We start from the raw sequence: 27,890 nt of genomic DNA, 5'->3' as shown, positions 1-27,890 counted from the left end.
TCTATAGCCTCAGTGAGAATCCTCCCTTTAAAAAAAAGGGTAAAAAGAAAATGTATCAAAACTCATATATCAAACCTAAAACAAAAAATACATGCAGACTTCTAAGTTCAGAAGCTTCAACGATTACGATTTTTAAAAATACAAAGCACTGTAAATCCACTGTTTTAATCCACAGGTTTAAAGCTAAACGTGAAACACAAAAGTACTGAAAGTAAAGAACATTAAAAAAAAATGGTATAACCTGCAACACACTAGAGTAGCAAACTATAGGAATTTCAACCTTTAAGGTGCAATTGGAAATAGAAAAATGACGAAAATACGGCATATTAAAATCCATTCACGTATGAGTAAAACCAGTGAAGTGTCTTCTAAGCAATTTATATGTTTTTTAATACTATTAACAAGACGTCTGTGCAAACTTTCAATCTGGCACAATCCTAAAAGAGGGAAAATAAATTGTTTTCTATTAAGACAAAACTTCCTTTTTTTAAAAAATTTTTAAAAAATTTCTTTCAAATTTTACTTACCTTGTCTAGTTTTCTTTCCCCCCTTTTAGGCCAATATACAGCTTACAATTTTAACAACCTTATAATAAAAGTTAATATCTCAATAAAATAACAGAAAAATACCGAGAATCACTTCAACTAAACACTCTGAAAAACAATTTAAAATACTTAAGAGTATAACTTACCTCCATCTTCTAAAGGTCTTTTTTGTCCCCCATAACCATAGTCATTTGAATTCAGTGATGTCCCTGCATCACCTCCAATTTTTGCTGCAATCTAAAAAAAAAAAAAAGAAAAATACCATCATAAACTATTATATACTATTCATTACTAAATTACCCCCATTTACTTCCTGATACATGTATATGTGAAATATTTAGTATCACATAAGAAAATTTACTTGAAAAATTAAAATTATAGTTCAATTTATTGCTACCATTAATACTTCAGGCAGTTAACATAATAATCATGAGATTATTAAACTTCTGATACATCCATATAAGAAGCAACAAAGAAGTAATCAACTAGGAATCCGGAAGAGAGACCAGATTTAAAGAAAATCTGGATCCTATCTGGCTGTCATGACACTTCAAAAGATGTGTGTAAACACATAGAATGTGAACACTTTGTGGGACTCAAAGGCTATGCTATCTAGTAAGGTAGCCACTAGCCATATGTGGTTATTGAGTACTCGAAATGTGACTAATCTGAAATGATACTTGCTCTAAGTGTAAAATTACTCACTGAATATTGAAAACCTGGAATATAAATCATCTTAAATTTTTATATTAAGCACATGCAAAGGGGGTAATATTTTGGATATGCTGGGTTAAACAAAACATGTGGCTCACATTGTACTTCTACTGGACAATGTTGTTCTAAGGATATATGTAGGAGTCCAGGGAGCTCAAGTCTTAAAAAAACCTCAGCTGCAAAACCATAATTCTCTTAGAAGATTTTTAAATTTTAGAGTAGGGCAAATAATTTATTGCACCTGACTGAACCAATTTAAGAAATACCCAGCTTTGCTGTCATGGTGGCTCATGCCTGTAATCTTAGCACTTTGGGAGGTGGAGGTGGGTAGATTGCTTGAGCTCAGGAGTTCAAGAGCAGCCTGGGCAACATGATGAAACTCCATCTCTACTAAATACAAAAATTAGCCAGGTGTGGTGGTGCACGCCCATAGTCCCAGCTACTCGGGAGGCTGAGGCACGAGAATCACTTGAACCCAGGAGGTGGAGGTTGCAGTGCACCAATATCATGCCCCTCTTGGATGACAGAGCAAGACTGTTAAAAACAAAACAAAACAAAACAAAACAAAACCTGGCTTCAAGTCACAAGTAGGGCACAATCAGCAGATACTTACTGAATTTTTCTATAAAAGGACAACTGAAGTAGTTCCCATTTCCATGGGGAATCATGGAGTGGTTCTGCCACATTGCTGAGTGGTCAGCAATAGGCCAAGCTCCACACTGCAATACTGTACATTCATTATTGATGTGTGATGGGCTCATAAGAATTTATTATATAATTATTTCAATTTTGAGTATATTTGAAATCTTCCATGAAAAAATATTAAAGAAAACCTAACTTTTGGTGACTGGGATTCCCCAAAGAGATCCCCATATGGATAACTGCTTCAAGTTTTTATCATCATCAGACAACTGGAGAGGGTAAAATTATAGTTAAGTGCTGAAGTCATAAATTCAACATGGATCACTTAAGTCTATGTATCAGTTCCCATATACTAACTTCATCAGACAACTGGAGAGGTTAAGATTATAGTTAAGTGCTTAAGTCATTAAGTCTAATTACATATCAGTTCCCATATACCAACTGTATTTCCTAGGACTCCTAGATTTCCCTTTTCCTAATCTAAAAATGCAAACACCTACCACAAAGAATATTAGGATCAAGTACTAGATTGCTTGATAAAAAAAAAAAAAAGGTACACTCTCAGCCGGACACAGTGGCTCATGCCTGTAATCCCAGCATTTTGGGAGGCCAAGGCGGGCAGATCACTGAGGTCAGGAGTTCGAGACCAGCCTGACCAACATGGAGAAACCCAGTCTCTACTAAAAATACAAAGAAATTAGCTGAGCGTGGTGGCGCATGTCACCCAGCTACTCGGGAGGCTCAAGTGGGAGAACTGCTTGAACCCAGGAAGTGGAGGTTACGGTGAGCCAAGATCACGCCACTGCACTCCAGCCTGGGCAACGGCATGAGACTCTGTCTCAAAAAAAAAAAAAAAAAAGGTAAATTCTCGCTTTGGTCAATCTAACCTTCTTTAACCATCTTTCACTTTACCAATTACAAACCTGTTTTTGTTTCTGGGTGTCTAATTTAAATCTTATTTTCCTAATAATGCCTGAAAACACTGCTTTTCCACCCTTAGGTCTTAAAGCACTTAGCATTTGAATTTTTCCTCAGGAAAGTAAATACACTGCTGGGTATCGACAGGCACTAATAGTAGAAGGAAAGTATTTCAGGCCAGAGAAAATGGTGCTACCAAGAATAGGAAACGGTTTAGCCTATGAATACCTTCTGCAGTTAGCTTTTATAAATACTCTATGAGTTTGCAAAGCAGCACTCCTTGAACTCCAAGAAACTTCTATACAGAGAAAAGACACTTATTTATACAACTTTACCCACTGAATAGTTCAAAAACTAACCAAATGAAAATGAAAGCTGAGGCCAGGCGTGGTGGCTCATGCCTGTAATCCCAGCACTTTGGGAGGCCAAGGCAGGGCGAGGGGGATCATGAGTTCAGGAGTTCGAGACCAGCCTGACATGGTGAAACACCACCTCTACTAAAAATACAAAAAAAAAAAAAAAAAATTAGCCAGGCACAGTGGTGCGCACCTGTAATCCCAGCTACTCGGGAGGCTCAGGCAGGAGAATCACTTGAACCCAGGAGGCAGAGGTCGCAGTGAGCCAAGATCGCACCACTGCACTCCAGTCTGGGTGACAGAGCGAGACTCTGTCTCAAAAAAGAAAAAAAGAAAAGAAAAGTAAAGAAAAGAAAAAATGAAAGTTGACAGTTCACACTAAAGAACCAGTAACAGCATTTCAAAAACTGAGAACTGTTACAAAGACATTAGAGAAAAGCGTTTAATAAAAATACCAATAAAGAAGCCAAGCTCAGTGGCACCTGCAGCCCCAGCTACTTCAGAAGCTGAGATGGGAGAACTGGTTGAGGCCAGGAGTTCAACGTTAATACAGCAAGACTCCATCTCTTAAAAAAAAAAAAATTGAAAAAACAAAATGAACTGTAGATTTGATAATTTTCTAAGATCTATAGAAAATACACAATTCCTAGGTGACTACAAGGATAGTTAATTTAAGAAAAATAGTAATTCCTAAAAACCAACCTCCAACTATATTCAACTCCTTTTTCAGAGTACTTGAACTCAACATATTCAATTTTTATTAGACATTTATCAAGTGTGGGAAACTTTTTACTTTATTTAATTATTATTATTATTTGAGATGGAGTCTCACGATGTTGCCCAGACTAGAGTGCAGTGGCGTGATCTGGGCTCACTGCAACGTCCGCCCCCCAAGTTCAAGCGATTCTCCTGCCTCAGCCTCTCGAGTAGCTGGGATTACAGGCGCCCGCCACCATGCTCGGCTAATTTTTGTATTTTTAGTATAAACAGGGTTTCACCTTGTTGGCCAGGCTGGTCTTGAACTCCTGACCGCAAGTGATCCACCCGCCTCAGCCTCCCAAAGTGCTGGAATTACAGGCGTAAGCCACCATGCCTGGCTACTTTATTTAATTTTAGTTTTACAAAAATAATTCAAGCTTTCCATCTGGACCATTATCTACTTCTTGAATGAGTAAGTTATTTTTCCTGTTTTCACTACTTTAGCATTTCTCACCTCTATTGAGGAAGCCAAGAGGTGAGAAATCCAAGAATTTGGGAGTTGAAAAGAAACTTAAAAGACATAGTAGTCTCTCTTTATCTTCAGTTTTTGCTCTTCACGGTTTCAGTTACCTATGATATAGTACAATCAGATATTCTGGGGTAGGGGAGGGTCCCCTCATTCATATAACTTATTACAGCATATTGGTTTAATTTTTTTTAAATTTGCCCTTCTTGTCCAGTAATACAGTGTATTGTTGTAATTGTTCTATTTTATTTTTTTAATTAAATTAAATTTTTGAGACAGGGTCAGGCTGTTGCCCAAGGATGTAGTGCACTGGCACGATCATGGCTCACTTATGCAACTACATAAAGGACCCAACATTGTCAACATTCTAGACTTGACCTCCCAAGTTCAAGCAATCCTCCCACCTCAGCTTTCTGGATAGCTGGTACTACAGGCAAGCACCACCATGTCTGGCTAATTTTTTGGTTTTTTTTTTTTTTTTTGAGATGGAGTCTCACTCTGTTGCCCAGGCTGGCATGCAGTGGCACGATCTCGGTTCACTCCAAGCTCCACCTCCCGGGTTCACGCCATTCTCCTGCCTCAGTCTCCTGAGTAGCTGGGACTACAGGCGCCCACCACTCCCGGCTAATTTTTTGTATTTTTAGTAGAGACGGGGTTTCACCGTGTTAGCCAGGACGGTCTCAATCTCCTGACCTCGTGATCCACCCGCCTCAGCCTCCCAAAGTGCTGAGATTACAGGCGTGAGCCACCGCGCCCAGCCTATTTTTTGGTATTTTTTATAGAAACAGGGTTTCACCATGTTGCCTAGGGTGGTCTCAGACTCCTGGGCTCAAGCAATCTTCCTGACTCAGCTTCTCAAAACACTAGGATTACAGCCATGAGCCACCTTGGCTAGCTGATTTCTTTTCAAAGACAACGTCATAGTTAAAGTGTTAAGATTATAGGTGTGAACCACTATGCCCAGTCTTGCACTAATTTATTATTATCGTTAATACTGTGTCTGATTTAGAATTTAAACTTTATAGATACATATGTATAGGAAAAAATATTACCATGTATATATTGGATTCAATACTATCTGTGGTTTCAGATATTCACTGAGGTTCTTGGAATGTATCCTCCGAGGTTAAGAACAGACTATTGTAGTTTACTTAATTAACTTCTGAGACTCAGAAAATCTCTAAAATCAGGTGGTATGATCAACTATAGTCCCTCAGTATCCCTCGGGGATTGGTTCCAGGAACCATGCAAATACCAAAATCCACAGATGCTCAAGTTCCTTATATAAAATGGTACAGTATCTGCATATAACCTACGCAAATCCTTCAGTATAAAGCATCTCTAAATTACTTATAATACCTGATACAATGTACATAGTTGTTGTATTGTTTTTATTCATATTACTTGTATTGCTGGACTGTTCTTCCATTTTTCTAATATTTCTGATCCATGGTTGGCTGAATTTGCAGATGCAGAGCCCACAGATACAGAGGTCTGACTTGTACTTTAATTCATTAAAAATGTTTATTGATTTAATTCAGTAAATGTTGAGTACCTACTATAGGCAAGGTCCTGATGGAGTTAGTAGTTCCCATACACCAGACATGTGAAGAAACGTGGACACTAGAAATATTACCATACCATAACTTGCTTATCACAAGCCTTGCTAAACTGTCACAAAATGATTTAAAAAAAGAATCATGCTCAAATGTTAGTTTTCACTGAAGAGACTGATGGAAATAAAAAAAAACAACAGCTCTAGTCTATATTTTCATTTCATTCAAACAACATTATGCAGCCTAAATCACTTTTATAATTGTCAGAGAAGAGACTGCAAGAAGGATCGAATACATAATGACTAATTTCATAGTTGTCTAGAGGGGAAGGGATGAGGGTTAATAGTCTTGCTTAGCTAATCATCTAGTCTGATTCATTTCTACCTTCATATAACCTCGAGGAAAAAAACGGTAGATAAACACATTTTAATTTTCCAATGTTCTAGAGACAGAAGTTGCTATTAGTACCACTGCTAAAGACCCAATCAAACAATCCCAATCTCTGGAGTTACAGCTTGATATACACAAAAATAAATTTCTTAAGTGCACAGGCTGGAAACCCTGAACTAAAGCAGCAATCTGGTGTCCCTGTGTTGAATTTAGCTCAGAATATTATAAAAATCTAAAAATTTCACATAAAAGCCAGAAAAAAAAAAAAAAAAAAAAAAGAAGACTGGCAACTAAATGACCAGATGTCAACAACCAGCTAGAGTTAACATTACTGGCATTACCAGGTACGGACCAGGAATCATAATTACTTGTCCAGCTTTTCTGAATAACAACTATCCAACTAAAAATACCAATGGCATCCCCACTGGTACAGCCTTTGAAGCTCCTTGAGAGCAGGAAACTATGCCTATATCTCTTCCTTCCAAAAACAAAAACAGCATAGTATTCTAGACAAAGAAAATAAACTTAGGATTAGTTGAGGATTCTAGAAACTTAAGTCAATATTCTCTTAAATACACAAGGAGGAAGTAGTTCAGATATTAACCTAACTTTTGTCTAAGTACGCTTCTGTATATTCCACTTATATCATCAGAGTAACAGCTACAACTGACATTTAGAGATATCATCAAATGTAATGGGTAATTCCAGGCAAAAACTAAAGTTAGGGAGCTCAGATTTAAGATCATTTTTATAAAGAAATCATTACAGCAAAGACATCAGGACAACTGATCTATTAGCATACACAACAATAAATTTCACAATTTGCCAACAATTTCTATATTTTAAGAAGTATAAAGAAAGTATGGCTTAGCCTAATAATAAAATCCAATTTTTTTTTTTGAGACAGGGTCTCGCTCTATGCCCAGGCTGGAGTGCAGCAGCGTGATCTCCACTCACTGCAATCTCCACTTCCCAGGTTGAAGCGGTTCTTGTGCCTCAGCCTCCCAAGTAGCTAGGACTACAGGCACAGGCCACCAAGCCCGGCTACTTTTTGCATTTTTTGTAAAGATGGGGTTTCACCATGTTGGCCAGGCTGGTCTTAAACTCCGACTTCAAGTGATCTGCCTGCCTCAGCCTCCCAAAGTGCTGGGACTACAGGCGTGAGCCACCGTATCCGGCCTGAAATCCAATTTTTAATTAAAGCATTGCAACACAAGGTCTTCCAGTATCTGGATCCGCTTGTACCTTTCCTTGCCTCGTTTCACGTCCTCCCACCCCCATCTTCTAGCGACTTCACTTCTGGGTCCTTGCCATTCCCTCAAGTCCCCATACCTCTGCGCATGCTGCTTCTTTTCTTTACTGGCCAAACTCTCTTTCATTTTATAATGTCTTGCTCAAATATCACCTTTACTTAGGAAATTGGGCATCCCCTCCTAACTTGTGTCCCGTACAAGGTGCCTGACTTATAGAAACTCTATAAACACTTATAAAGCAAGTGGATGAATTAAATATCCATATTTTGTCTGCTCTCGTTAAAGTATTAATCAGATAATCCTGTTCATTTGCATTTGGTCAAGGAACTATATCATAGCTTCTTAGTAGGAAACAATTCATGCATTAAAACAAACGAAAAAAAACAAGGCCGGGCGCAGCGGCTCACGCCTGTAATCCCAGCTTTGGGAGGCCAAGACGGGCGGATCACGAGGTCAGGAGTTCGAGACCAGCCTGGCCAGCATGGTGAAACCCTGTCTCTACTGAAAAAAAAAAAAAAAAAAAACAAAAAATTAGCCAGGCATGGTGGCGGGCGCCTGTAATCCCAGCTACTCGGGAGGCTGAGGCAGGAGAATTGCTTGAAGCCGGGAGGCAGAGGTTGCAGTGGGACGAGATCGCACCACTGCACTCCACTCTGGGCGACAGAGGGAGACTCCGTCTCAAACAAAACAAAACAAAACTCCAGTATCTACCTACAGTGTGCGATACCAATTAATCTAATGTGCTGGTTCTGATAAAATAAAATAGTTGGTTCCAGTAAATAAAATAGTTCCCTTAAGTTTTACAAATCAATCTAATAAAACACGCTAAGAGTGTTTGTCATAGTTATATGCTTGTTGCTAAACATGTTCAGAATTTCTTAAATTACGTGGAAAAAACCGCAGAACTAATATTAATGATGACCTTTTGTTGACTACTCCTAGTATTTCTGGTTATAAAGAAGTACAGGTACATGTTTATAATGCGTTCACATTAGATGTGTTACAACGGATTTTATGAATTCTAATTTTGACTCAATGTTCCCTCAACTGTACCGGTAAAAAGTTAACTAAGTGAACTCCTAATGCAACGAAAACACAGCACAACACTGGTTTCTAATTATCATTAGCTTAAAACTAGTAAAAAATGCCCAGCACCTAGTACAATATGCATAGTGTCATAGAGAATAGGATTCTTTTGCTTACATGCAAATCTATACCAACATCATACATTTTGAAATGTTAAATATATTAGGGGACTATCTAAAAATGTAAAGTTCAAATTAAGGTATCTTTTATTTTCCTGGAATACACGCACTATTTTAACAGCTTACGTCTGGGAAAGTGGTGCCTTCAGGGCAAATGCACGCACTACGTAATACAAAGAGGTCTGGTCAGTTTACGACTCTGAACTGAGAGGCAGATTCAAATTGAAACCTCTGGTATAATGGGCCTGAGGCCATTTTGAGAAATAAGGGGGGCGGACTGGTGGAACAGACTGACACGTAAATCCCGCCCAGAAAAAGGCTGCTTTCAAGTCCCTTCCTTGTAGAGGTGTGACGGTGAATGGTACTGAAAGCGGTTTTAATTGCGAGAGAGAACGGGAATGAGCTGTAAAGGCTACTTTAATGACAAATCCCTTCCCTTGCTATGGCTCCAGGACAGACCCTAGTTCTTTCCCAAACTCATTACCAGAACCTTCCATTAAATTGTGTGAAACTAACTGCGCTTTATCCCCTGGAAGAGGATCTTTATCTAAACTAGCTCACTGGAGACACGCGAGTGCCGCAGAAGCGGCAGAAAGACTTCAGGCCTTCTTTGCGTAGCACGCGTCGGGGTTCTAAGTGGATTAGGCACCAAGAACACAAAACTGGGTTCTGGTCTCTAATCATTATTACCAACATGGGGAAACGTGTCTCTTCACATTTCAGGCCGGAAGAACACCTCTTTCCTCTTCCTCATGCGCTTAAGGGTAGCGGCCTACTCAGTCAGCGGCCAATTACCGTAAGCTTTCGGGATTCCGCCGCGCGGTCCACACTTACCTGCCGGGCTCTCTGCAGTGCATCTTTGAAAGCGTCGTTAACTCCTCCACCACCACCGCCGCCACCACCGCCACCAGCTGAGCCAGAAGAGGGGGGAGGCACTGTTGAATAGTCTGCCATGGTTGCACTATAAGAGCCGCTGCCGCCTGTCCAGAGACTTCCTCTCAGCTAACAGCTAAGAAAGAAAGAAAATGGCGGCCGTCGAAGCTCTATTACATTCTTGCGCGACCATCGTGCCGTAAAGGGGCGGAGACTGAAGGAACAAAATCTCGCGATGTTTCCGAGGCAACGCGCCAGTGTGGGTTAGGGCTGAGAAAGAACGACAGGAACAGAGACGTCGCGAGAATTAAGTTTAAGACTTCGCGAGAGCAGGGTTTCTTTTGGCGCCTCCTCTCCGCGCGTTCTTGGGGTGAGGCTGGGTAATTGTTCCTGCAGGGTGGTGGGTGATAGTGGCCAGTGGACTGCCACTGTGTTTGGGTGGTGGGAAGCCTGAAGAAAAGGTTGTTTCTTACCGGTCGCTGCCTCAGGGAGGTAGTGCGGTAGAATTTTCCGCTATGAGTCATTCTCGGTGTCCGCGGGGAAGGGCGTGACAACGACGGGCGTGACGGCGACGCAACAGTGTCTCGAGAGCGCTGCCGCCCGGAGGGCGCCAGGAGAAGTGCGTCCGAGACGCCGCGCGGTGATGCTCCCGAAAACGTCTGCCCGGCCTAGCGGGAACCCAGCATGATTTTCAGGGTAGTAAAGTGTCCCTGTATTTTACTTACAGACTGTCAGATTTTTTAGTTTTATCACGAGGGTGGGTGTTGAATTCAGGCTGGAAGCCTGTTAGTTCTCGAACATATTTTAAGTTTTTTGTTTAAAATAATGTGGATGAGGCTCTAAAAGTATGACTGCCCTTTTCTTTATCCAAAAACGTGATTGTTCTTGAAGTTCAGTGTTAGCCAGATTTAGTAACCTAGTATATGTATGTGTCCATGGCCATTTTTATTAAGGGTTTTTTTTGTTTTGTTTTGTTTTTTTGAGAGTCTCGCTCTGTTACCCAGGCTGGAGTGCAGTGGCGCGGTCTCGGCTCACTGCATCCTCCGCCTCCTGGGTTCAAGCGATTCTCCTGCCTCAGCCTCCCGAGTAGCTGGGACAACAGGCGCCTGCCACCACGTCTGGCTAATTTTTTTGCGTTTGTAGTAGAGACGGGGTTTCACCGTGTTAGCCAGGATGGTCTCGATCTTGTGACCTCGTGATCCACACGCCTCGGCCTCCCAGAATGCTACGATTATAGGCGCGAGGCACTGCGCCCGGCCTGTTAAAGTCTCTTAAGTTAAGAACAGCATTGTTTCTTGACCAAAATAGATTTTGTAGCTTCTTAGGCGTAGTTTCTCCCACCCCATCCTGTGGGTACTCAAATGTAAGATCATATTCTGAATTGTCATCACAGGACTAGGTATATATATATGTGTGTGTGTGTGTGTGTGTGTGTGTGTGTGTGTGTGTGTGTGTGTGTGTGTATATATGTATATATATATAAATTGGTATTTTATGTTATGTACTTCAGTTACCAAGTAATGCCAGGCATTTCTTCAGACCTTCTCCAACATACCGTGGCATGTAATTTACTGTGTTAATAGTAGTAAGCTCCAGGAATCGTGAGGATACTTTAGAAGTCTTACTCTTTATTATTGAGTATATCACAATGACTTTTTTTTTCCAAAATTATTTCTGTTTAAATAACAAACAATGAGGTAAAATGAACTTTCTCGACTTTGTGGCATTTTGTCTTACTTGGTTAGGTCTAAAAAAATACTTTTTCTGCAGCTCTTAAGAGTAATTGTGAGAAATATATATATGCTGCATTCTTTCTGAAAACCTAAAAGTAATGTGTTCATTTGCTTAACCACCAAAATAGCAGTTAATATGAATGTAGATACAGGTGAGCCATCATTTCCCTTTAATCAGCTTTTAAGGCAGTAGTATCCATTTATAGCTCTGATGATCTTTTTCAGTGTTCGTGGCCATCCCTATAAATTTTGGTGGAATTTGCATTTGAAAAATCAGTGCACGTATGGGACTACAGATTTAATCATAATGTATAGAAAAACAGTAAAAGCAGTGTTGGGTGTGCGGCTAGGTAGAAATTTTCCAGTTGTATTTTGAAAATGTCTTGATTTTTTCGTATTTTATTAATTAGGCAATGCAATCAGACCTTTTGATCAATGTAATTTACCACAGTGCTATAATTTACCCTCAAAACAAATTTATGTATATCTCAATTTATTTTAGTTATCACTGAATATTGAAAATATGTAAGGACCTCAATTTTTTTTTTTTTTTTTTTTTTTTTACATACTCGCTCTGTTGCCCAGGCTGGAGTGCAGTGGCACGATCTTGGCTCACTGAAACCTCAGCCTCCCGGGTTCAAGAGATTCTCCCACCTCAGCCTCTGGAGTAGCTGGGATCACAGGTGTGCACCACCATGCCTATTTTTTTTTTTTTTTTTTTTTTGAGACGTACTCTCACCCTGTCACGCAGACTGGAGTGCAGTGGCATGATCTCGGCTCACTGTAACCTCTGCCTACTGGCTTCAAGCAGTTCTGCCTCAGCCTCCCGAGTAGCTGGGATGACAGGCACCCACCACTACGCCCAGCTGATTTTTGTATTTTTAGTAGAGACAGTGTTTCACCATGTTGGCCAGGCTGGTCTCGAACTCCTGACCTCATGATCCACCGTCTTTGGCCTCCCAAAGTGCTGGGATTACAGGCGTGAGCCACCGCGCCCAGCCAGAATAAAATTCTTGATAGCTTAATCTTTTGGAAAAATTAATGCTTGAGACAAAGGTTCTGGGATTACAGGCGTGAGCCACCGCGCCCAGCCAGAATAAAATTCTTGATAGCTTAATCTTTTGGAAAAATTAATGCTTGAGACAAAGGTTCTTTGTGAAAATATAAATAAACTGCTTTTTAGGACCTCTTCAGTGAAGCTGGGAGGAATATTTGGGGGGTTGCTAAGGTGTCATTCCAAACTTTTCAGTGTTCTTCAAATCTAATAAAAGAACAAACATCTTTAGTGTATTATACAAAAGGCCTCTTTGAATATTAATGGAGTATTTGGTTACGCCACACATTCATTGCCAGGATCTGTCCTTTGATTATGATCATGGGAGATATAACAGGGCATCATAGGATATATAGGAAATAGATTATTAATTTTTAGAGAAAAATTTGGAGCTCTCCACCTCTTCTTGTAAGACAACACTCCCAGCTTTCTATTACTTTAGGTAATAATGTTAGATTGAAAGTTTGGGACTCCTGAAAGCATCTATCTTAAATAACTGGCCTTATCCGGTTCTTAAGTGAGTTTAGCTTATTCCATAGCATACATTACAATAATTTATAATAAAGCTGCTATATACAAATATGCACTAATATACTTGTAATTTCTTGTAAATTGATCCTATATTTGTTTCCTAGATGTTTCCAAACAGCTACCTACAAAACTTTGGTTTTACATGTTGCCTCAAAAACAAAATGTCTAAAATTCATATATTTACTGTTCTTATTCTCCCTTTTTTTGTGGTCAAAACATTTATTGTTTCTTTTCCTATTGGATCATATATTTAGATTATCAGTTCTTCTGTTACATTTATCTTTTTCATTAACCTTTAGCTAAATAAAAAAATCCAGATTAAAAAGTCTTTTCTCATGAAACTTAACCTGACTAACCAATTGCAATGACCTTTTATTTATTCAGTGGTTACCCACATTGGCTACAGGGAGCTTTTAAAAAATATGAAAGGTAGGCTGGGCGAGGTGCCTCACGCCTGTAATCCTAGCACTTTGGGAGGCCGAGGCGGGTGGATCACCTAAGGTCAGAAGTTCAAGACCAGCCTGGCCAACATGGTGAAACCCCAGCTCTACTAAAAATACAAAAATTAGCTGGGCATGGTAGCGGACGCCTGTAGAATTGCCTGAACCCGGGACGGGGAGGTTGCAGTGAGCTGAGATCGCACCACTGCACTCCATCCTGGGTGACAGAGCGAGATTCTGTCTCAAAAACGAAAGAAAGAAAGAAAGGTTAGCCCTAACTCCTACTCCCAGAAACTGATTTAATTGGACTATATGTGAATCCGTAAAAGCTTCCTGGGTTAATGTAGGGGTGGGTTGCCCCTCCACACCTGTGGGTGTTTCTCGTAAGGTGGAACGAGAGACTTAGGAAAGAGAAAGACACAGAGACAAAGTATAGAGAAAGAAATAAGGGGACCCGGGGAACCAGCGTTCAGCATATGGAGGATCCCGCCAGCCTCTGAGTTCCCTTAGTATTTATTGATCATTCGTGGGTGTTTCTCGAAGAGGGGGATGTGTCAGGGTCACAAGACAATTGTGGGGAGAGGGTCAGCAGACAAACACGTGAACAAAGGTCTTTGCATCATAGACAAGGTAAAGGATTAAGTGCTGTGCATTTAGATATGCATACACATAAACATCTCAATGCTTTACAAAGCAGTATTGCTGCCCGCAGGTCCCACCTCCAGCCCTAAGGCGGTTTTTCCCTCTCAGCAGATGGAACATACAATCGGGTTTTATACCGAGACATTCCATTGCCCAGGGACGGGCAGGAGACAGATGCCTTCCTCTTGTCTCAACTGCAAGTGGCATGCCTTCCTCTTATACTAATCCTCCTCAGCACAGACCCTTTACGGGTGTCGGGCTGGGGGACGGTCAGGTCTTTCCCTTCCCACGAGGCCATATTTCAGACTATCACATGGGGAGAAGCCTTGGACAATACCTGGCTTTCCTAGGCAGAGGTCCCTGCGGCCTTCCGCAGTTTTTGTGTCCCTGGGTACTTGAGATTAGGGAGTGGTGATGACTTAAGGAGCGTGCTGCCTTCAAGCATCTGTTTAACAAAGCACATCTTGCACCGCCCTTAATCCATTTAACTCTGAGTTGACACAGCACATGTTTCAGAGAGCACGGGGTTGGGGGTAAGGTTATAGATTAACAGAATCTGAAGGCAGAAGAATTTTTCTTAGTACAGAACAAGATGGAGTCTCCTATGTCTACTTCTTTCTACACAGACACAGTAACAATCTGATCTCTCTTGCTTTTCCCCACAGGTTAATCCTAAAGTGCAAGACACACTTGAGAACCACTGAAATACACACGTGTACAAGCTCTGGCCGACTTTTGCTTATTTTTAATGGCTTGCAGTTTGTTTCTAGTTATGGGTATATAGTCTTGAGATGAATTCAGGGTCTAGAAACAGCTTTTTTTAAACTGTTAAAATAATTAAATGGGAAGTGATTAGACTGGGGTACCTCCAGTGCCCTGTGTTCCTACATAAGCAAACTGAAACCTAATTCAATGTAAACTGTCTTAACCAATCAGAAACTGCCAATTAACTTTTAACTAGGGACTTTTCACTGGAATGGTCCAAATCAGGCTGTTGCTCCACTTTAATCAAATGTTTTCTTTGCCTTGTTTCTGCATTCATCCTGTGAAAGTCCTCCTTATCCCTTCAGCCCTAAGTCATTGAACTACTTTCAATTGGGATCTGTCCTATTAATGAATCAATTGAAAGTTTTTCTTTTAACTGGACTAACTCAAACTTTTTGTTAGCTAGACTAAGGCAGAGTTTCTTAACAAAAGGTCACCAGCATCATCAAGAGTGCTTTTTAGCCGTACGTGGACCTACTGAATCATGTTTTGGGGAATCTATATTTCTTTCTTTCTTTCTTTTTTTTTTTTTTTTCCAGAAAGTAAGCATCATAGTTGATTCTACTCATCAAGATTTGAAAACTACCCTTTGACGCAAAACATATTTAATATTTGAGGAATTAAAGTGAATTAAATTTTGTTTCCCTGGCTAGATTGTAGTAAATGTTATGAATACAGAAATTTTGTCTTCTCCCTTTTCCCCTCCTCTGTATAAAAGAGGGCTGGTCAAGGACCGGGTCTTATTCTTTGGTTTGCCCAGTATGCTTTTATGTTGGTAAAAGTTTAATAAATATCAAGTTGAATTCTTTATTCCACTTATCATTTTCCTACAAAGCTACATATGATTATGAATGTGGAGGGCCTTTGAGGCCAGATGGCACTGAAGGGTAGTTTCACACAAACTTTTCTTAGAATATCAGTCTTGGAAAGACCTTGAAGGTAATCTCGCCCATTTGTTTCATTTTATATTGGAGGAAACCATAACACAGATTGCTGAGTGCCTTCTACAAAGTGCCAAGATTAATTGCAGAGCCAAGACTAGATTTCTAATCCAGTGCTCTTTATTTTGTGAACTGTCTTCTATATGAAGCATCGGTGTTTGGGTTGGAGGTTTTCTGCTTCTTAGGTACAAGAGGAAGAAGAATCTGTACAGAACCAAAAACATCTTAATTTTTGTAATCAGGATGTCTACCTTTACTGACAACATTTACTGACAACATTTCCTTCTGAAAATAGGTTATTGAAAGATCAAGGATCTTTGCCAGTGAAATCCTTAACTGGAAGTGGGTGGGTACAAGATATAAAACTCATTTGGTATAACAATTTTGTTGTTTTTTAGTGGAACTTTGCTTCTCTGTTCTGACATTTCCATGTCTCTATTTATAGTAGTGATCTCTTTGGAATTTGCCTTCTGATTCCATTTGTTCCTTTATGTTGCTTCATATTAACTGATATTCTCACTTCATTTAAAAAAAATTTGAAGGGACATGTACTTAAGAAAAAGGAATTAATTTTTTTTATAAGAAATATCTGGAGGTACTATTTTTCTATGGTTTATCATAATCATTGTTTATGCCAGGTTATCTAATTGTAGCAATAATATAAATACTATTTTTTCAAGCAAGAATGGTAGTTTTAAAAAATTTAAGCGCATATTAAGCTTTAGACGCCTTTTATCCAGGACAGATATTACCTTTAACCTTGCTCCTTAACTATGCACTTTGATATAAATGAAGATTGAGAGGTTTTAGTTAGAGCTTTTTTTGTTGTTGTTGTTGTTGTTTTTTTCTTGAGACGTAGTCTGGCTCTGTTGCCCAGGCTGGAGTGCAGTGGCGCGATCTCGGCTCACTGCAAGCTCCGCTTCCCGGGTTCACGCCGTTCTCCTGCCTCAGCCTCCCGCGTAGCTTGGACTACAGGCGCCTGCCACCACGCCTGGCTAAATTTTTTTGTATTTTTAGTAGGGACGGGGTTTCACTGTGTTAGCCAGGATGGTCTCGATCTCCTGACCTCGTGATCCAGCCGCCTCGGCCTCCCAAAGTGCTGGGATTACAGGCATGAGCCACCGCGCCCGGCCTAGTTAGAGCTTTTAAGTGGTAAACGGTCAAGGGCAGGAGCTATCTTATTTACCTTTGAGATGAAAATAATGCCTGGCATCTAGTAGGTCCTAATTAATCTATTCATTTATTCAATTCAACAAAAATTCTGGGCATTGTTCTAAGTGCTAGAGATACAGTAGTAAACAAAATAGACATATATCTCACCGTCTTGTCTTGAGCATGCTAGTGAGTGAAGGTGGATTGAAACCATGGATCACTTTGCAGAGACTCCCTATTGTTTTCAGACAATTATTTGTATCAGTCTAACCAATAATATTCTGTAGCTAATTAAGCAATGGTTTGAAGAGTCAGAATGGGAGAAGCTGAATGATCAGATAGATCATTCATTCATTAAACATTTAATTTCCTAGTGTATGTTAAATTATTTGAAACAAGCTAGTGAATGTGAGTCATTGTCATCCCAATTGTCAGCCTGATTCTTGTGCTCTGTTTATATCTTGGGGTAAAGACTTCAAGCTTCTGGCCAGGTTACAGCCCGGGAACTTCATCTCAGATCACATACCACTGAATCCCAAGTGCATAAAATAATGTGTGCCATGTAGTAAATATTACTACATTAATCCTTAACTACTCGAAATGCTATTTCCTCACTACTTATGGCCACAGCCTGCATCTAGTCTTCATCCAGACAACTCAAACAATAAAAATCTTCAAGTCTGATATTCTCCTCAAGATGACCTCTTGTCAGTTTGTTTCCTAATGTACTTCTTCCGTTCCTCTAGTCTTTTGACCCTTCTCTTTTCTTTCCATCTCTTACTTGCTGGCTTTCCTTCTTTGCCAGTCACTTCAGTAATTCTCAACTCCCACTCCCCTTTGTCTTTCAGTTGTGTCCATTCTTTAAATCAACAACTCTTAATCAGTTCAAATTGACTTTGGAGTCGGATGAACTTCAAATCACCATTTGCTACTTCAGTGACCTTGCCAAATTCTTTAACCTTTTTTGAGTTTGTTTACTCCTTGTCACCCTAAGCATTGTTTTGAAAATTAAATGAGATTATTGTATCCAGATACTTTTGACCACAAGTAATGAAAACCCTTATTAAATGGCTTAAATAATAAAAAATCCAGGGGTAGAGTGGCTGTAAGGCTGGTTGATGAGCAGCTCAACAATTTATGAGGTACCCATGTTTTTTTCATCTTTGCCTTCTACCACCCTCAGCTTCTTGACTTTACTCCCCTAATGATTGCATAATGGTTGCCACAGTTCCAGGTGTCATGCAGTCATGATTGTTAAATGGAAGGGGAAAGTTTCTGCTACCAATGTCCCTACCCTCCACCCCTGCCCACAACTGCCAATCTTATTAACCTTGTCCTGACCAGAGTTGAGTCACAGGCTTACTCTATAAGTGTCATACTGGCTTAGAATAATTAGGATTCATCTCAGGGGTGAGGGAGAGGCCCCACTTTCCTAGTAATAGTTATTCTTACTACTGCATTTGTGAGTGCTAGGACTCAATCCTTGTGCCCTTTTACCCTATCTATGATTCTAGTAATTTCCTCTAGTCTCATGGTTTCAAATATCACCTACACTCTTCCCAAATTTTTCTCTTTTAAGAGACAGGATCTCTGTCGCCCGAAGTGAAGTGCAGCGGTGCAATCTTAGCTCACTGCAGCCTTGAGCTCCTGGGCTCAAGTGATTCCCCTGCCTCAGCCTCCTGAGTAGCTAGGACTACAGGCATGCATCAGCACACCTGGCTAATTTTTAAATTTTTTGTAGAGATGGGGGTCTCGCTATGTTGCCTAGGCTGGTCTCAAACTCCTGGCCTCAAGCAGTCCTTCTGCCTTGGCCTCCCAAAGTGCTGAGTTTGAGCCACTGTGCCTGGCCCCATGCATCTTTATTTTATATGTCCAATATTGAACTCCTCAGTTTCTCCCTTCTCCCCTCTCTATTTTAGTAAGTAGCAAGTCTGTTCTGTGTTTGCTGAAGTTGAAAAACCTTGGTGTCCTTATTGGTTTTTCCTCACATTCCCTGTCTGATTCACCAGGAAATCCTGTTGACTCTACCTTTAAGATATATCCAGAAGTTCACCACTTCTCATCACCTCCACTGCTACATCATGGTCCAAACCACCTGAATATATATGTATATTGCTACTTAAGTGACCTTGCCAAATTCTTTAACCTTTTTTGAGTTTGTTTAGTCTTTGGCACCCTAAGCCATATGTATATATGTATATATATTTTATATATGTACATATATATGCATAAATATTTTATATATATACATAATATATATGCATACATTATATATATATGTGTATGTGTGTATTTTTCCCCCCCAGACAGTGTCTCACTTTGTCACTCAGGCTTGAGTGCAGTGTATAATCAGAGCTCACTGTAACCTCAAACTCCTGTGCTCAAGCAATCTTGCCTCGGCCTTCTGAGTAGCTAGGGTTACAGGCATGTGCCACCATATCTGGCTGACATTTTTTATCTTTTGTAGAGGCAGAGTATCGTTATATTGTCCAGGCTAGTCTGAAACTCGTGGCCTCAAGCTATCCTCCTGCCTCAGCATTCCAAAGTGCTGGGATTACAGGTCTGAGCCACTGTGCCCATCAGTTCTTATTGGTCTTTCACCCTTGCCCACCGTCTTTCCCACGCTGTTAAGAATCAAAGTGACCTATCATTCGCGTAAAACTCTCCAATGGCATTGTATCTTCCCTCAGAATGCAAGTCAAAGTCTTTAGTGGCCTACAAGCCTCTGTATTGCACCTGTTATTTCTCTGACCATCTTTCAACCCCTTCACCATCTCTATCATTCTGACTCAGCCACCTTGCAGTTCCTCAAAGATGCCTTGCGTTCCCTCACTTCTAGGCTTTGGTGTTTGATATTTCCCTCTATCCAATAAGTTCTACCATATGGATGCATAGCTTTCCTCCTCTCCTTTCAGATTGTAGTGCTAATATCATTTTCTCTGAAATCATTTCTGGCTACCCTATCTAAATTTTGAATCTCCTTATTTACATTTTCTGCTTTATTTTTCTTAGCTTTTATCACCATCTAACACAACTTACAGTATTTAAAAATTTTTATTGTATCTCCCCCCACTAGAATGTACAGAGAATGAGGCAGGGATTTTTGTTCATACTGTATCCCTAGCACCTAGAAAGGTGCCTTGGCATATGAAAGGTCCTTAATAAAAATTTGTGAGTAAATGAATGTTCATTCATTCTGGTTTCAGCTGGGTCCTTAGTGGGATTTAGTAATTGTTTGTTTCTGATCAGCTGCTTCCCTATTTTCCATAATTGACATACTGAACTACCACCATTCTTATCAAACACCCTACTTTACTCTGAATCCTTAGTAGTGGATGTCCCCCCACTCCTCTCTTTTTAAACAGAGTATTGATACTATGTATGAACTTCTTGGTCTTCCTAGTCCTTTTACTTTCAAATTTATAAATTGTCGTCGTCTACTTCCTTTTGCTCTCAGAGCCCACCTCTAATTTTATTCATGTCTCATCTACTGGTACTCTTGGTATCAAATCATATCAAATTTTATCTTCTTTGAGATGTCATTTAAGCAATTATTTCTTTTATTATATGTCTTACATGTTTTTAAATATCCTCCTCTATATTGTTTTCTTCTTCTCTGGACTATCTTAAAACCTCTTTTATCCTTTCCTTATTACAGGTCTATCTCCTTCAGACAACTTGTTAGAAATATTTACATTTACCATTTCATTTTCATTTCCCTCTTAATGTTCAATTTACCACATTCTAGCTTTTATTGGTCACAATTCTGTCTACCTCATAGAATTCTGAGAGATTAAATGAGGATACATGTGTTTTTAGGTTAATATTTTTTGAGGGCTCACCAGGATTAACTATTACTACTGAAGCCAAAATCATTCTCACTCTTACAGATAACTTTTCTATCATCTTTATTTACTTTTCTATATCCCTCATGAAATAGTTTCTGTCTTTTGGTTTTTGGACACTGGTGGTGTCAGGATGCCTTCAGCTCCAAGTAAGAGAATCTCTTAAGTCCAATGATAGGTAGTTCCAAGATTGATTTAGAGATGCAACACTGTCAAGTTAGGCTCTTACTGTCTTTGTATTCTGCCGTTTTCACTGTGTCATAGATGTCTACCTTTAGGATTGTAAGAATTTCATTATTCAAAAACAGGATGCAGTGCTGGGGTTTCTCCTTGGTGGATATCTCCTTATAGGGAGGAAAATCCCCAGAACATCTCTGTTACATCTCATTGGCTAGAACCATGTCACATGTCTGCCCTTAAACAATCACTGGCAAAGGAAATACTACTGTGATTGATTTAAATCAACCCTGAGCCATCCCCAAGAGACTGGGGGATGCTCTCACCTTCCTTGAGTTCATTACTCTATTTCTGGGAGAAGATATCTGTTAGCTAGAAAGAAGATATGAATGGTTCTTTGGTATGTAACCAGCAGTGTCTGCCGTAGCATTCTCACCTGGTTGATCTCTGATGGTTCCTTCTGTCTTTTTTATTGTCTCCTATTGATTGATGTGTCCCTTAAATGCTGGTCATCCCAAAGTTCTGTCTTTGATTCTTTCCAAAAATTGTTCCTCCTTCACACTATAAAATATCACTTGCATTAGGATCCTTTCTAAATATTTGTCTCCAACTAATATTTCTAAGCTCCAGTTCAGAATATCTCCTGGATGTCTTCATCCACGTTCAATTCAAATGAATATTGTTGAGTTGGTTTTTGGAGAGTCAAAAATTAAATAAAATTTACCTTATATTATCTTACATTTTAATGAGGTAGTTAGCCAGAGAAATAGATAACTAGGAATGCAGTCTTATGCAGCAAAACTTACCAACTATTGAAGTAGCATAGATGAAGGGGTTATTAATAAGGTTACAGGAATGTTCACAGTAGAACTTGTCTTTACACTTAAAAAGTACTCTTCTTATATTCTATACTTTCATTAGTAGCACAACTGTGCACACCTTTGTCAATCCAGAAATGGGCAGTCTGAAATCCTTCCTCTTCCCTACATCCAGCTGATGGGCAAATTATACAGATGCTATTTCTTACTACTTAATCCTACCTGTTGGTCTGTTTATATCATAGTCATCCTACTTTAGGTTCTTGTTATTTCTCATCTCTTTGTGATTCATTCATTCAGTAAAAGTTTATTGAACAGCAATATATTGTAAACGCCTTGTTCTAGAAATAAAACAGGACCCCACTGGTTACAATCCAGTGGATAAGGCATAAACACACAGATGGTTATGTAAGGTGATGTGTAATACAGTGGAGATATGGGGGGAAGTGTAGGAGCTCAAGGTCCGGGGAATCTAACCCAAGTTTGGGCTTCACAGAAGCCCAACTACAGGGTGAGTCTCAAAGCAGAAGTAAGCTAGGTGAAGGGCTCCTGGAGTAGGGAAGAGGGAAATACACCTACACACATGCCCTATTTGCTTTATATATAACAAATATCCCTTCAAAGGTATTAACTTTGGTGCCTGTGTACTCCATTAATGTTACCGTTGTTCAAAGACAATTTTTTAACTGATTATGGTTAATGCAGAAGATTCTCAGTAATGATATTATTATACAGTTGATTCTCATTATTTGTCAGTTCTGTATTTATGAATTTGCCTACTCACCGAAATGTATTTGTAACCCCAAAAGCAATACTTGAAATGCTTTCAAGGTCATTTTTAGACATACGCATGTTCAGAGTGGCAAAATATTTAAGAACTAGCTGAGCTTTGCACAGAGGCTCACATCTGTAATCCCACCACCTTGGGAGGCTGAGGCAGAAGGATTGCTTGAGGCCAGGAGTTCAAGACCAGCCTGGGCAACATAGTGCAACCCCTCCCACCATCTCCACACACACAAAAAATGAACTAGCTGAGGTTAAACAAGTCAGTGGTCTGCCCTCATGTTTCAGCTCTCATACTTTTAAACAAGTCTCCTTTTCATGGTCCATTTAGTGCCACATTTTTGTATTTTTGTGCTTTCTTTTTTTTTATTGGTGACTTTACTATTTAAAATGGCCTCTAAGCATAGTGCTAAAGTGCTGTCTAGTGTTGCTAAGCACAAGAAGGCTGTGATGTGCCTTACAGAGAAAATTCAGGTGTTAGGTAAGCTTCATTCAGGCATGAGTCATAGTTCTGTTGGCTATGAGTTCAATGTCAGTGAATCAACAATATATATTATTAAGGTATCTTTAACAGAAATACACATAGAAGAGGTTATGTATTGACCAGTTGATGAAAATATGACCAGAGCCTGGCAGGAACCTAACACTGTATTTCCCTTAGGGGCAGTGACTCACTATTCTCTAATTTAGCATTTGGGATGATTTTATAGAACATAACCATGGCAAATGTTTTATAGAACATAACTATGGGTTTTATAGAACATAACAAATGAGAATCAACTACTTCAGGGTAAATTTCATTTTGGGAAATAGCCATTATCATTTATGACCAGGACCGATGAATTAGATGGGAATGGTCAAGGGGAACAATACAGAGGTATGATTATTAAACAGTCTTTCTCTGCCTTTTAAAACACATGCCACCCTTTTTGATAAGCATCTCACCTCACACTTTAAATATTCTAATATATTCCCTTTAGCAGTCATGTCCAGGTTGAGAATCAGCGTATAAGTTTTATTTTACCATCAGACAAGCAAAAACAGGTTGACCTTTATTCTTTTTTTTTGAGTCTCTGTTGCCCAGGCTGGAATGCAATGGTGCGATCTCAGTCACTACAACCTCTGCCTCCCGGGTTCAAGCGATTATCCTGCTTCAGCCTCCCGAGTAGCTGGAATTACAGGCATGTGCTACCACACCTGGCTAATTTTTGTATTTTTAGTAGAGATAGGGTTTCACCATGTTGGCCAGGGTGGTCTCGAACTCCTGACCTCAGGTGATCTGTCCGCCTCAGCCTCCCAAAGTGCTAGGATTATAGGCTTGAGCCACCGCGCCCGGCCTATTTCTGAGTGTTTATTGTAAAAACTATAGTTTTTAAAGTTTGCCAGATGCAATAAAATTTTATCATGTTTAGTGCTTTATTTAGACTTTGCTCTCCCTCCAGCGAAGAATAATTTGTATAAAGCAGAAGTTGGCAAACATTTCCTGGTAAGGGCCAGACGGTAACTATTTTAGGCCTTGTGGGCCATACAGTCTCTGCTGCAGCTACTCAACTCTACCGCTGTCTGGCAAAAGCAACAATAGACAGTAGGTATTACTTTATATAGTTATAGTATAAACTCCTTTTTCTTTTATTTTTTTTCTTTTTTGAGATCGAGTCTCGCTCTGTCACCCAGGCTGGAGTGCAGTGGAACAACCTTGACTCACTGAACCTCCACCTCCCGGGTTTAAACAATTCTCCTGCCTCAGCCTCCCAAGTAGCTGGGACTACAAGTGTGTACCACCACATCTGGCTAATTTTTTTGTATTTTTAGTAGAGATAGGGTTTCACCACGTTGGCCAGGCTGGTCTCGAACTCCTGACCTCAACTGATCCGCCCTCCTTGGCCTTCTAAGGTGCTGGGATATAGGCATGAGCCACCATGCCTGACCTATTTATAGTATAAACTCCTTAAGGGTAGGGACTATGTATTATACTGTTTTATCCTTCATGTTACATGTAACAGTATAGCACAGTGGGGTCTCAGTAATGGTTGGCTTGATATGCTGATTTGACCTAGATAACAAAAACTTTATATTTTTGAAATATTAATAACTTGAACATTAAAACCCATCCATTTACAGTTAATTTATTTTAGAGATCTATTTTTTCTCTAAATATCCTTCTTTAGACAATTATAATAGTTCAAGCTTATGCATTTGGAATTAGGTAGTCAATGGCTGAATTTTATAGTAGTTGGTAAATACTATAGGACATACGGGCTTATTTATATAAATGTTCTAATACTTATATTTGGTAGCCATTATTAAAGTCTTCGAATCATAGTTAAGTCTCCATGGTAGCAGTGGTTTCATGATTATGTTTTAATGGATGCAGTATACGATAAAGTTAATTCATAGTTAAAGTTTGGTACTGATTTAAATTAAATCATTTGAGAGGCCAGGCACAATGGCTCACGCCTGTAATCCTAACACTTTGGGAGGCGGAGGTGGGAAGATAGCTTGAGCCCAGGAGTTCAAGACTAGCCTGAGCAAAATAGGGAGACCCTATCTCTACAAAAGAAAAAATAGCTAGACATGGTAGCACATGCCTGTAGTCCCAGCTATTTGGGAGGCTGAGTTGGGAGGACTACTTGAGCCCTGGAGGCTGAGACTGCAGTGAGCCATAATGAAACCACTGCACTATCTAGCCTGGGTGACAGAGCAAGACTGTCTCAAAAAAAAAAAAAAGAAAAAGAAAAAAATTATTTGAGAATTGTAAACAATTAGCTAAACAAACTTGCTAAATAATCAGTTTGTTGCAGTCTTGGCTAAGAGCCTAATAATTCAATGAAACAGCTACATATCCTCTCCTCCTCTTGGGCTACAGACATTTTTTTTCTGTGTACTCCTTAAACTACTCTCTCTCTTTTTTTTTTTTTAAACTACTCTCATTTTTCTAATGAGCCAATTAAGATGACATCTCAGGCCACATATAAGAAAAGAGTATGAGAAGAGACATTTTAGAAAAGATAAAAGTGAAAATCACGTAGATTCCTCATTTCCAAGTGTTGCTTTTACAATTAAACATTGTGAAAGTGTATGTCAACTGAGCATGTGTAAATACATTCCTACTACCTTAAGTGTAAAGTATTATTTTGAAAAAAATTATCATATCGTTTATATAGATGAACAATGTAGTACTATTTTATAAGTAAAATAGAGTCCACCTGTTAAGACTTTATTTACCCTAAATGTGCATGTGAGAGGTATGTATGTGTGGTATACTTGGGCTGAGATTCACAGGCTGAGATTTCTGAAAAATTGGATTATAGTACTGCTGACTAGAAGGAACCACTAGATCTGCACTGTCCAACACAGTAGCCACTAGCCACATGAGGCTCTTAAGCTACTGAAATGTACCTATCTGAATTGAGGTCAAAGTGTAAAATACATGCTGTATTTCAAATATTTAGTACAAAAAATAGAGAATGTAAAGTATTTCATTGATAATTTGTATTTTGATTATATGCTGCAATGATAATATTTTGGATTTACTAGGTTAAATAAAATACATTATTAAAATTAATTTCACGTTTCTTTTTACTTTAAAAATATGGTTTCTGGAAATGTGGCTTGCATTTGTAGCTTGCTTTATATTTCTGTTGGACAGCACTGGTCTAAATAGTGTGATCTTTCAACACAGGCAAAGTGTTATAATGAAATATTAGTTTATCAAGACCCATTTAAAATGATGTAGAAACTCTAGCTCTTTTTAAAATTTTTTGGCTAATACAGTGTTTTTGGTTTTGAGACAGTCTTGCTCTGTTGCCCAGGCTTGAAGTGCAGTGGTGTCGTGATCATGGCTTATTGCAGCCTCATCTCCCTGGGCTCAAGTGATCCTCCTGCCTCAGCCTCCCAAGTAGCTAGGACTACAGGTGCATGCCACTACATCTGGCTAATCTGTTTTATTTTTTGTAGATACGAGGTCTCACTATGTTGCTCAGCTGGTCTTGAACTCCTAGACTCAAGTGATCCTTTTGCCTTGGCTTCCTAAAATACTGGGATTACAAGTGTGAGCTATCACCCTGGGCCTAACTCGGTGTTTAAAATCAGTGTAAAGAACACTTTATTTTAAATTAGCTGGGTGTGGTGGCACATGCCTGTAGTCCCAGCTACTTGGGAGGCTGAAATAGGAGAATCACTTGAACCCGGGAGGCGGAGGTTACAGTGAGCCCAGACTGTGCCATTGCACTCCACCCTGGGCAACAGAGTGAGATTCTGTCTCAAAAAACAAAACAAAACAAAAAAAAGAACTCTTTAAATTATTTCAAAAGGCCAGAAAAGTATATTAGCTCGCTGTACATTCACTAGTCATTAGCAAGCTTTCAAGGACTTATTGTAAAAGAGGGTAACAAAGAAGGGCTAGTTGTTGCTTGAATATTTTATTCATCCCAGTTAGAATAAGTTAGTTCTATACTCCCCCAAAAAGGAAATGATATATATATTTTTTGGATACAGGGTCTTATTGTGTCACTCAGGTTTGAATACAGTGGCATGATCACGGCTCACCTGCAGCCTTGACCTCCTGGACCCAAGCCATCCCCCTGCCTGAGCCTCCTGAGTAGCTGGGACTACAGGCACATGCCACCATGCCTGGCTGATTTGTAAATTTTTTGTAGGGATGGAATTCTCACTTCGTTACCCAGGCTAGTCTCAAACTCCTGGGCTCAAGTGATCCTCTCACCTCGTGCTTCTAAAGTGCTGGGATTACAGGTGTGAGCTACTGCACCTGGCTGATTTATTTTTTTAAGTATAAAATATGTCTGATCCCCTGGGTGTCTCCAAATCTAGTAATTTCTATACATTTAAAGCAATTTTATTTTCTTGTTTTTTGAAAGGTATGTACTTTTTAATTTTTTAAACAATTTAAAATCTTGTTTTAAAGACCACTAGACAAAAAAATTAAATGTATATATTACAGTGCTTCAGGGAAAGTATTATAAAACCAAGCCATGACACAGTATCAACATTTGAAAACTTGGGGAATTACTAATATTACTGTAGCGATAAAATGGAAATTTTGATGATACAGACAATAGTCCACAGAGAATTATGACTAAAATTATTCTTCCTACCAACCATTTTAAGTTAGTTTGCCATCTTATGTTGGTGCTCTTGGAGGCTTACAAATTATTATTATTTGAGACAGGATCTCCCTCTGTCACCCGGGTGGACTGCGATCACGGCTCACTGCAACCTTGATCTCCTGGTCTCAAGTGATCCTCTAGAGTAGCCGGAACCACAGGCGTGAGCCACAGCGCCTGGCCAGGAAGCTTACAGATTATTAATGAAA

At 39.5% G+C, this 27,890-nt stretch overlaps 2 protein-coding genes across 39 annotated transcripts in view; one reads left to right on the top strand and one right to left on the bottom strand.

Moving 5' to 3' along the window:
- Nucleotides 1-10,304, bottom strand: part of FUBP1 (far upstream element binding protein 1) — a 35,831-nt gene extending 25,527 nt beyond the window's left edge. For 12 of the 37 annotated variants that reach the window (XR_001707339.4, XR_010159450.1, XR_010159464.1 and 9 more), the window contains exons 1-2: nt 9,639-9,909; nt 692-782 (exon numbers count right to left, since the gene is read on the bottom strand). Coding sequence is in view for 15 of the 37 variants with exons in the window: in XM_063816949.1 (XP_063673019.1) it covers nt 692-782; nt 9,639-9,758 (211 nt within the window). In the remaining 22 variants the exon portion in view is untranslated. Of the gene's footprint in view, nt 1-691; nt 783-9,638; nt 9,960-10,150 lie in introns of those variants that run through there. The other 25 variants (XR_008539559.2, XM_054667443.2, XM_009423830.5 and 22 more) reach the window with 11 other exon arrangements.
- Nucleotides 9,965-27,890, top strand: part of DNAJB4 (DnaJ heat shock protein family (Hsp40) member B4) — a 39,694-nt gene continuing 21,768 nt past the window's right edge. The window contains exon 1 of one of the 2 annotated variants that reach the window (XM_054667533.2): nt 9,965-10,047. The gene's annotated coding sequence lies outside the window, so the exon portion shown is untranslated. Of the gene's footprint in view, nt 10,048-10,226; nt 10,374-27,890 lie in introns of those variants that run through there. The other variant, XM_063817023.1, reaches the window with a different exon arrangement.

The sequence above is a fragment of the Pan troglodytes genome, chromosome 1 (genome assembly GCF_028858775.2).
Source record: "Pan troglodytes isolate AG18354 chromosome 1, NHGRI_mPanTro3-v2.0_pri, whole genome shotgun sequence".
In the NCBI taxonomy this organism is placed as follows: domain Eukaryota; kingdom Metazoa; phylum Chordata; class Mammalia; order Primates; family Hominidae; genus Pan; species Pan troglodytes.
This window is presented reverse-complemented; position numbering and strand designations above follow the sequence as displayed.